The sequence below is a fragment of the Heptranchias perlo genome, chromosome 15, assembly GCF_035084215.1.
Source record: "Heptranchias perlo isolate sHepPer1 chromosome 15, sHepPer1.hap1, whole genome shotgun sequence".
NCBI lineage: Eukaryota > Metazoa > Chordata > Chondrichthyes > Hexanchiformes > Hexanchidae > Heptranchias > Heptranchias perlo.
The window spans coordinates 12,150,800-12,162,378 of NC_090339.1; the positions used below are offsets into that span (position 1 = coordinate 12,150,800).

Sequence of the window (11,579 nt, forward strand, 5' to 3'; positions counted from 1 at the left end):
CCAGGTGAGGTCTAACCAGGGCTTTGTATGGTTATAGCATAACTTCTACCCCCTTGTATTCTAGTCTCTATATAAAAAGGCCAGCATTCCATTAGCCTTTTTGAATATTTTCTGAACCTGTCCATGACATTTTTATTGATCTATGTACATGGGCCCCTATGTCTCTTTGGCCCACCACTGTTTCAAACTTTTCACCATTTAGAAAGTACTCTGATCTATCCTTTTTAGGTCCAAAGTGAATGACCTCTCACTTGCCTACATTGAAATCCATTTGCCACAGTGACTGATCCTTAGCAATGCCAAGAAAAAGCCTGGGGTAAAAATACCTACAGAGAAGCCTCCGGCTCCATTACGTCCCTAACCTCCCATCACCTGATCCCCGCCCCCCCTCCCATTCCCCAGTCTCCCTCGCACTCCGAGCCCCATTCCCCAGTCTCCATCTCTTCCCCCCGAGACCCCATTCCCCAGTTCCCATCTCTTTCCCACCAACCGGCTGGCGTGCGGGGAACAGTCGGGAGGGGGTTGCTGGAGAATCTGAAATTGGTGGGGTGGGGGGGGGAGACTGGGGGAATTGGCTCTCCTCACCTGCGGATTTAAGATCCAGCGTGATTGAGGTAACAGAAGCTCCAGAGGCAGGAGGGTTTTGCATTCATCAATTGCCTCTTCTAATTCTTATGAACTATTCAGAGTTTCCCACACTTTCATATTTATAGTTTAGGAGTATTTGAAATCCAATCATTAAATGTTTTCTATTGTATTTCTAAGGACCAGCTCGAGAGGCTTTGAAGTAGGTCACCTCTCCTCTATCGGTGTGGAAATGGAGAGTGGGGAATGGGGTCTTGGGAAAAGGGGAGACTGGGGATGTGGGATCAGGGAATGGGAGGTTCGGGAAAGATGGGGAGAGAAGGGGACACTGGGTTGGGGGTTTGGGGCACAAGCGGGGGAGGAGAATAGGGTGGGAGTGGGGACCAGCATTTCCTGCCAGGCCGGGAGCAGCAGCAGCAAGGAGGTGAATGGGAACGGCATTGAGAAGAGCAGCCAGTAAAGGGGTAAGTGAAACCTGGGGACCTTACTGTGGGTAAATAGTGAAAGGTTGTTTTCATTGGTGGGCGAGTGGGGAACTAGGGAACAGAAGCAAAGGATTCTCATTGGAAGAAACGAGGGGGAAGGGAGGAGGAAGGTTCTTGAACTCAGGGCTATTAGACCGTGGGATCCTTCACCACGTGTGGCTATTGAGGTAGAGACTAAAACTTAATTTAAAAGGGAATGGGATATATATTTGAAAAGGAGAAATATAAAATGATCTAGGGGGAAATGGGGTTACAGGGGAGAGCGTCAGCACTCGGAGTTGAATGGCCTCCTCCTGTGCTGTAATTTCTATAATTCTACGAAAACTCTCCTTTTATTGAGACTGGACCAGGGAGTAGTTTAGAAATGTTGGCGTTGAGCTGAGTTTAGGACGATGTGCCCCGTGAGAAGCCCCCCAAACACCGAGCCCACTGCCCTTTGTGCGATCTCTCGGTTTGGTTCAGGTTGGTCTGTACCGGCCAGTTTTGACGTGTGAAGTCCAAGTACAGAGCGGCTCTGACTGAGGCTCCCAGTTCAGAGTTGTCACCTTCACACACAACTGGAGTCCAAACCAGAGTCCAAGGAGATACTGAGAGAGAGAGAGATCGGGTCTATTAAAACTGCCATTGACTGGGGAGCCTGATTGCACCTTGTGCAGTGCAGGAGGATTCTGGCTTTGGTTTCAGGGTGAATATAAGTAGATTATAGGATCACTACTAGTTACAGGTAGGATATCGGGGCATTACACTTAGTCTACATGTAACTGGTAGCAATATCAGTGAGTTATTGTATTGCTGTTAGTTATGAGGGGAATCTGAATGTTACCAGTAATACTTAGTATATACTTTTTTATAAGGTAAATGCAATAATATTTTTGAAGACACGTGATTAAGCATCACATAGTCAGATGTCATGTGGTCAGAACATTACATCATTAAACCTCTCGGAATGCCTCCAACCAGAGTTGGCCACCCTACGCATCATGGTTAACCCACTCGCTCGTTATTCACCTTTTCTCCTTAAATGGACGGCCAATAGTAGTTGTAAATTATATCTTGCTGCCTGTATCTTTATTAATTTCCCTCTGCTTTTATATTCATTAACACTCCACCCAGCTTAGTAGGCCTATCTTGCCTTCTTAGCTCCATCTTCTGGTAGCAGCTATGTTTCTGTGATGACAATAGTGTCAATAGTTATTCTAGCTGCGTGTACCTGCAATTACAGTAGTTTATTCTTAATACTATTTTCATTACTATAAAGCAGTTAAACTGATCCTGAAATAGCATTTTTTTCCTTATTTTAATTTTTTGCACTTGTCTCTATGCCATAAGCATGTGCTTCCTTCCACCACTTGGTCAACACTGAACATTTGCTTTTCTCTGTTTTTAGAATAGTATCTGAGACCCTCCCTAATCTACTTTGCCTCAATCCCACTTACCATTTTGCATCAACACCTTGGTTCCCTATCTGGTCGTTTGGAGACCTTGCTTCCTGAAGATAGAGAACACTCAGACAATGATAGGGGTGGGAGGGTTGGAAATGATGGTGATAGTGGAGGAAACACAGTGCGAGGGAAGGGGAAACAAAATAAGCAATGAGGCAATGAAAATCAGAGAACAGGAAATAAATGGAAAGCTAAAAATGATTTAAAAAGTAGAAATAAAAAGCTTAATCGAAAAATAAGTATAAAAAGAAACCAGCGTTGGAGAAAAGTAACCAGATAGAGGAAGAATAGGACGGAGAGAGGAATATATTTTTTGGGTTAAAGGTTTTTTTACCTTACAAAAAGAGAATAATTGGATCTGAGAAACACCAGCAGCACTCGGTATGGGCAGCGTGTGTCCCAATATGTTTCATGTGCCAGTTAGTGTTCAGTGTGAAACTTGGGGAGATATTTTCACCCCTTCGGGCATGGGGGGCCCCTGACAAACACACCATATCTTTTTTGGTGTACGGTTCAGCCAAGCATGTACTTATATCAGGTCATCACATGATAAAGGGAAAACAAAGTGCTGCTTGAGAATGGGTGTTGGCTCTAACACACACATATTTAGCACTGACGTGGAGAGAATTAGCTACAAAAACCACATGATTCATTCAAGGAAGTTCATTAATTGACTAGAAAGTGTAGGAGGGAGTCGCAAACACCTGCACTAAAATGAAGGACAGACTGGAGGAGCTAATGAAAACTTCAAAGGAGAATTTTGTGGAAAATGTGTTTGATGGAATTGATAACCCAGCGTTTGAAGGAGCAGGGTCCAGCGAATTTGACACATTTTTTAATGATGTTACAGCCACTTCCTCAAACCTCAACAAACTGGAAAAGCTAGTTTACGATATTCGAAAGCAGCACGCGAAGGTGCTTTGTAGTACTGCAGAAGACAGTATATGCAAGGAAAAGAAATGTCTGAAAGATGCCAAGTGCGAATTGACTCACGAGGCCAAGGTTATTCAGTCACAGCTGGATGGGATGAAAACCATACTTTCTCAGAAAAGGAACGACGGGCGGCTGTCAGTTGAATACAGGATTCGCCAGTGCCAGTTTAACGCGCTGGTAACACGCTATCGGGAGATTCTAACTTTCCACTACACCAAGGAGATTGATTACGTCGGCAGGTTGAGGCAGCAAATTGTTCGTCAGACTCAGCTGGCGGGCTTGCAACTCCAGGACGAGGTTGTTGACCGTTTGGTGGAGAATCCTGCAGCCCCACAAATTGTTGGCCAGGATCTGGAGATCCTCAAAGCTAAGGAGCACCTGGCTCTCTCCCATGAGCGCCACAAGCAGCTACTGGCCCTTGAATCTCAGATAGCCGAGCTTCACAGAGTCTTCCTGCACTTTGCGGTGCTGGTGACTGAGCAGCAAGAGGTTATAAACAGCATTGAGTATAACGTACTGCAAACGGTTGATTATATTTCGCCGTCTTCAGAACATATTAAAAAAGCAGTAAAGTATCAGAAGAAATCCCGAGCTACTGCTGCAGCAGCAGCAATACTAAGCCTGTGCGCCTGTGCACCATGCATTGCAAAGGTGGCTTCTTAAAAACAATCGCACAGCTCATAGCTTTTCAAGCTGTGGTCTTGGGACTTAGTGAGTCCTCGAGGAGATACCCCAGCCCCACTTCGAGGACTTTTGGATTGCAGTATGTCTGTCGTCAGATTTCTGTACTTTTATGCATTCATTGACTTGCCAGCACATTATTTCTGTTGCTATATATACTAAGGACAAAAAAGTATTTCTGCAATGATGGCACTGTTTTCCTTTTGGGCACCTGGATCTGTGTTAATATTTTCAGGAAATGCTGGAGGTATGTTAATGCTTCCAGAGGGAGCCTGGGAGTGTGTCAGTATTTATCCAGGTTCCCCGGGGAGTGAGTCAATATTAATCTAGGTTCCCCGGGGAGTGCGTCAATATTTGCAGGAGTGTGCTAATATTAAGCTGGGGATTCCTCCAAGATAGAAACATTTGAAAAGTACCAATGCAGTTGACAAAAGACAATGTGTTGTTACCTTTGCACAATGTCCATGGGATCTTTTTATAACGTTGATGGTTTCCTGGAGTTAAATGAGTTTTAATTCTATTTTGAAGGTGATTTCTGTACATTTCGGGAGTTTGCCCTTCAAGTTTATAATAAGGCAGTGTCCCTAGGAGGGTGTCAAAAGCTATGGTGAAAACCATGGCAGTTAACTGTCCTAAACCCTGCCATTCTTCTGCACTGATAGACCACTTGTTTTCCCATGTACTAATACACACTTTCTCTGAAGCTCTGCAAAGTTGTTTTTTTTTAAAATTATTCTTGGGATATGGCTGATGCTGACAAGGCAAGCATTTGTTGCTCTTGAAAAGGTGGTGGTGGGCCTTCTTCATTTCATGTGATGAAAATGCTCCCGCAGTGCTGTTAGATGGCGAGGTCCAGGATTTTGACCCAGTGACAATGAAGGATTGGGGATATATGTCAAAGCGGGGTGAAAAGAATTAAAAACTGAAGCTGTTCAAATACTCATCTGCCATACCATTGCCAGTGCAATACCTATCTATAATATATTTAAAATTTTGCATCTGCACACACCTCATGTCAATTTTTTTCCATTATAAAATGTGGACAAAGGAATTTATAATGAAAATTACTTTTGTAAACTTGTCATTGGAGGCGCTGCTGTGCCACATTTACCAGGAGGAGTATAATTACAACGTACCAAGTTTACATAGGCAGTGACCATTACAAATGTGGACATAGGAATATATAATGGAAATATAAAAATAAGCATAGAAATGCGTGACTTTAAAAGGGGGGGCTGAATTATATCTGGGTGCGCTGGTCCAATTTATCCAACTCGCTTCACTTGAACACTACACCTGGTCTTGACTCTATGTGCGTTAATACCATTAGTTTTGAACATTTTTTTTTCCTATTGCAATTTTTCAGAGCTGTTGAGATGCCAGTACCAGCAAATGCAGTCAACATTGCTTTAGTAACAGTGCAGATAGGAGTAGAAATTCTTGGGGCAGTCGATGCTCTCTGCCTTCACTAACTGTATGTTCACTACAGCCACTGTTTATAGCGATAAGAAAGCACAATCTGAAAGTGAATTGTGTTTCCCTGACCATCTGCCGAGCCACCAACCAAAAATTTTCCTAAAAAGCTACTTTCTCTTGTACTGTGTACACTGATAAAAGGGGAACCATATTATGACGACCTATCGATTCTGGTTTGCTACTGTGAAAGCTTTATGGTTTTTGTGGGGGACAGAATGTACAGGATCATGGAATTTGATCGCCCAAATCCCTTTAATGCCATGTAATAAAAACAGAATTTGACTTATTTGGTCACTGTAGACCAAAGACTGTGAGAATACAAATGGAGGAATGTGATCCCAAAACATGAGGAAAACTCCTAGAATCCCTTGAAATATAATTTGACCTATTCTGTCACCATAAATCAATGGCCTTGAGTATAACTCTATAATCTAACAATGGGCATGAGCTGCTTAAACAGATATGCAACTAAAGATGCTTTTGTCTGTATGTCACTACATGATTCTTCAGTGTTGGGTTTTGCAGAGCAGATGTATTTGTAACGTGCAGCAGTTGGATGCTGTGATGGGGAGGATTGTAGATTTGTATGGAGGTGTAAGCTAGATAGGCTGAATGGCCTCCCTCGTCTGCACTTTGTGATCCTATTTGCTCCCTTCTTTATGGCACCAGAAGTGGTAGATCTAGTGTTATTAAGAAATGGACACTGATGATAAGAGTATAATGCCTGAGATGTCACCTCCCATTGCTTTATGCGAACTTCTTTGCATCAACCACAGTTCACTGAACAAAAACAATTATGGTAAATTTTGAGTGGTCTCCCGGCGAGACCTCATGCATATCAGACAATCACAGAACACACTGACCCTGACCTTCCGTCCATTGATTTCAAAGGTTGGGAACAGCGAGTGGAGCTCCCCCACCCCCCCCAACATAATTATTCGATATGCGTTGGCATTGCAGGGCCTTGTAAAAATGATGAGACTTGCGCCATGGAGTAGCACAAGCCTCTATTGCCCTCGGCATAGACCTAGGGGCAGACGTGGCACAGAGAATAAAATCTCTGTTGGAGGCCAATCATCTCAGCCCCAGGGCATTGCTGCAGGAGTTCCTCAGGGCAGTGTCCTAGGCCCAACCATCTTCAGCTGCTTCATCAATGACCTTCCCTCCATCATAAGGTCAGAAATGGGGATGTTCGCTGATGACTGCACAGTGTTCAGTTCCATTCGCAACCCCTCAGATAATGAAGCAGTCCGAGCCTGCATGCAGCAAGACCTGGACAACATCCAGGCTTGGGCTGATAAGTGGCAAGTAACATTCGCGCCAGATAAGTGCCAGGCAATGACCATCTCCAACAAGAGAGAGTCTAACCACCTCCCCTTGACATTCAATGGCATTACCATCGCCGAATCCCCCACCATCAACATCCTGGGGGTCACCATTGACCAGAAACTTAACTGGACCAGCCATATAAATACTGTGGCTACGAGAGCAGGTCAGAGGCTGGGTATTCTGCGGCGAGTGACTCACCTCCTGACTCCCCAAAGCCTTTCCACCATCTACAAGGCACAAGTCAGGAGTGTGATGGAATACTCTCCACTTGCCTGGATGAGTGCAGCTCCAACAACACTCAAGAAGCTCGACACCATCCAAGATAAAGCAGCCCGCTTGATTGGCACCCCATCCACCACCCTAAACATTCACTCCCTTCACCACCGGCGCACTGTGGCTGCAGTGTGCACCATCCACAGGATGCACTGCAGCAACTCGCCAAGGCTTCTTCGACAGCACCTCCCAAACCCACGACCTCTACCACCTAGAAGGACAAGGGCAGCAGGCGCATGGGAACAACACCACCTGCACGTTTCCCTCCAAGTCACACACCATCCCGACTTGGAAATATATCGCCGTTCCTTCATTGTCGCTGGGTCAAAATCCTGGAACTCCCTTCCTAACAGCACTGTGGGAGAACCGTCACCACACGGACTGCAGCGGTTCAAGAAGGCGGCTCACCACCACCTTCTCGAGGGCAATTAGGGATGGGCAATAAATGCCGGCCTTGCCAGTGACGCCCACATCCCGTGAACGAATAAAAAAAAGTAAAAAAAAATAAAATCAACCTTTTCTACTCCCTCAGCATTGTGCTTTCACCTGCAACACTAGTGCAAGGAAACACAGTATTACGTCACTAGAGCAATGTACAAGTTATACTTATGATTTAACTTAATAAAAACGCATGCATACTCCTGACCCATTGGCTTTTGTGACATTTCACTGGTACTTTTCCCAGTCCTACCAATGTGGGAGAATATAAACTTTTAAAATGATTAACGTGCCATGGGAGGCTATTTCTGTCTATTGTTACAGAGTAATTTCAATAATTACTAACAGTTACCAAAACCTTGCAACTATACAGATTAAAACATTATTGGGGAAAGGGGATCTAAAATGCTACTAATAGTTGAGTACAATAAAAATTTCATAATCATGTTTCAAATATGTGATCTGGCCTGTCTTGTGTAGGAGGTTATGTTCTGACACATCACCTTTAAAGACTTTATGAATAAAGGACCACATTTTATTAATGCAAGTCATTTAAAAAAAAGTGGAATCTAAGCTCCTATGTTGCGTGATACAACTGAACAACTCTTTGAGTTCAGTTTAGTGGAGGGACTGCAATCAGACAAGAATATAGACAAGCTGGGTGAGTGGGCGGAGATTTGGCAGATGCAATATAATATTGGAAAATGTGAGGTTATGCACTTTGGCAGGAAAAATCAGAGAGCAAGTTATTTTCTTAATGGCGAGAGACTGGAAAGTACTGCAGTACAAAGGGATCTGGGGGTCCTAGTGCAAGAAAATCAAAAAGTTGGTATGCAGGTGCAGCAGGTGATCAAGAAAGCCAACGGAATGTTGGCTTTTATTGCTAGGGGGATAGAATATAAAAACAGGGAGGTATTGCTGCAGTTATATAGGGTATTGGTGAGACCGCACCTGGAATACTGCATACAGTTTTGGTCTCCATACTTAAGAAAAGACATACTTGCTCTCGAGGCAGTACAAAGAAGGTTCACTCGGTTAATCCCGGGGATGAGGGGGCGGACATATGAGGAGAGGTTGAGTAGATTGGGACTCTACTCATTGGAGTTCAGAAGAATGAGAGGCGATCTTATTGAAACATATAAGATTGTGAAGGGGCTTGATCGGGTGGATGCAGTAAGGATGTTCCCAAAGATGGGTGAAACTAGAACTAGGGGGCATAATCTTAGAATAAGGGGCTGCTCTTTCAAAACTGAGATGAGGAGAAACTTCTTCACTCAGAGGGTGGTAGGTCTGTGGAATTTGCTGCCCCAGGAAGCTGTGGAAGCTACATCATTAAATAAATTTAAAACAGAAATAGACAGTTTCCTAGAAGTAAAGGGAATTAGGGGTTATGGGGAGCGGGCAGGAAATTGGACATGAAGCTGAGTTCGGATCGGTCAATGCCCTGTGGGTGGCGGAGAGGGCCCAGGGGCTGTGTGGCCGGGTCCTGCTCCTACTTCTTGTGTTCTTTAGATTTGTGGTTGGGATCAGATCAGCCATGATCTTATTGAATGGCGGAGCAGGCTCGAGGGGCCGATTGGCCTACTCCTGCTCCAATTTCTTATGTTCTTATGTTCTTAAGAAGGCATTTGAGACTTTGTTAATCCAGGTTATTTGACACATTGAAAATACTTGGCCAGATGGAAATGGATGGATAGTGGTCCTCATGTAATTTAAAAACCTGCAGTGTGCTTTTCAGGGTGGTAGAAAGATGGACATTGAGCAGAAGAGGAAAAGGAAACAGAAAGTTAGGGGGAAGGGGAAGACATGATCGAAGGAAATGCTTTTGAAATTAGGAAGGCAGGTGATAAGGTGAGAGGTATCAGGGCTCGAGAGAGAGAGAGAGCAGGGTGAAGTGGTTGAAAGAATGGTGAAAGAAAAGAATAAGAAAGAACTTGCATTTATATAGCACCTTTCACAACCTCAGGACCTCCCAAAGAGCTTTAGAGCCAATAGGTACATTTGAAGTGTAGGCACTGTTGTAATGTAGGAAACACGGCAGACAATTTGCGCACAGCAAGCTCCCACAAACAGCAATGTGATAATGACCAGATAATTTGTTTTAGTGCTGTTGGTTGAGGGATAAATATTGGCCAGGTTACCAGGGAACGCTCCCCTGCTCTTCTTCAAATAGTGCCACGGGATCTTTTACGTCCACCTGAGGGGGCAGACAGGGCCTCGATTTAATGTCTCATCTGTTTGATGCAAATGAGTGGCTCGCTAGGCCACTAAACAGGGCAGTTAAGAGTCGACCACGTTGGTGTGGTACTGGAGTCACACACAAGTCAGACAGGGTAAGGATGGTAAGTTTCCTTCTCTGAAGGACATTAGCAAACCTGAAGGAGTGGGAAAGTAGTTATAATCTGGTGTTTGAGGAGCAGAGAGTATATGCAGGGATGTATAGCAGGAGGAGATCGCTGAGGTAGGGTGTGGCAAGGCCAAGGAGGGTCTTGAAAAATAAATGAGGATCTTAAAATCAATTCATTTGGGCTCAGGGAGTGAGTGGAGTTCAATAATGGTGAGGGTAATGGGTGCGTGGGACCTTTTATGGGAGAAGACATGGGCCACAGCATTCTGAATCCGTTAGAGCTTATAGAGGGTGGAGGCCAGCAGGAAAAGCATTGGAGAAGTCTAGCTCTGAGGTGGTGATGGTATGGATTAGGGTTATGGCAGCAGTGCTTGAGGTAGGAGCTGAGGTGAGCAGTGTTTTGGAGTTGGAAGAAAGCAATCCTGGCAGCTGAGCAGACATGGGGAGGGAAATTCTGCTCAGGGTTGATCAGGATATGAAGAACACTAAAGAAATGTATTACTTGTGTATACTGCACATGGAGTTAACCACTGCCTGCATATTGTAAAAACTAATTTAACCTGGAGGTTATATCCAGTTTAAATCTTCTAATATATTGCACCCTCGCAGCCTTTATAATCTGCTTTTGACTGATTTAGAATCATAAGTTACAGCACAGAAGGAGGCTATTCAGCCCATCGAGTCCGTGCCGGTTCTATCCAAGAGCAATGCAGCTAGTCCCACTCCCCTGTCCTATCCCCGTAGACCAGCAATTTTTTTCCTTTCAAGTACTTATCCAGTTCCCTTCTGAAAGCCATGAATGAATCTGCCTCCACCACCCCCTCGGCAGTGCATTCCAGATCCTAACCACTCGCTGTGTAAAAAGGTTTTTCCTCATATCACCTTTGGCTCTTTTGCGAATCACCTTAAATCTATGTTCTCTGATTCTTGACCCTTCCGCCAATGGGAACAGTTTCTCTCTATCCTGTCTAGACTCTTCATGATTTTAAATACCTCTATCAAATCTCCCCTCAACCTTGTCTGTTCCAAGGAGAACAACCCCAGCTTCTCCAGTCTATCCCCGTAACTAAAGTCCTTCATCCCTGGAATCATTCTAGTAAATCTTTTCTGTACCCTCTCCAAGGCCTTCACATCTTTCCTAAAGTGCAATGCCCAGAACTGGACACAATTCTCCAGCTGTGGACAAACCAGTGTTTTATAAAGGTTAATCATGACTTCCTTGCTTTTGTAATCTATGCCTCTACTTATAACGCCCAGGATCCCGTATGCTTTTTTAACCGCTTTCTCAACCTGCCCTGTCACTTTCAACGATTTGTGCACATACACCCGCAGGTCCTTCTGTTCCTGCACCCTCTTTAGAATTGTGCCCTCTAGTTTATATTGACTCTTCTCATTCTTCCTTCCAAAATGGATCACTTTGCATTTTTCTGTGTTAAATTTCATCTGCCACGTGTCCGCCCATTCCACCAGCCTGTCTATATCCTCTTGAAATCTTTTACTATCCTCCTCACTGTTCACTACACTTTCAAGTTGTGTGTCATCTGCAAGTTTTGAAATTGTGCTCTGTACACCCAAATCCAAGTCATTAAT

General features: G+C 44.3%; 1 protein-coding gene across 1 annotated transcript; it reads left to right on the top strand.

The window, feature by feature from the left end:
* The first annotated feature begins 3,226 nt into the window (after positions 1–3,226).
* On the top strand, positions 3,227–4,108 carry LOC137332690 (syntaxin-3-like). The gene has a single exon (XM_067996636.1). The coding sequence runs from the start codon at positions 3,227–3,229 to the stop codon at positions 4,106–4,108; it is 882 nt and encodes a 293-aa protein (XP_067852737.1).
* Positions 4,109–11,579: the final 7,471 nt, after the last annotated feature.

Coding starts and splice junctions, on each gene's coding strand:
- LOC137332690 (XM_067996636.1), top strand. CDS start 3,227: ATGAAGGACAGACTGGAGGAGCTAATGAAAACTTCAAAGGAGAATTTT.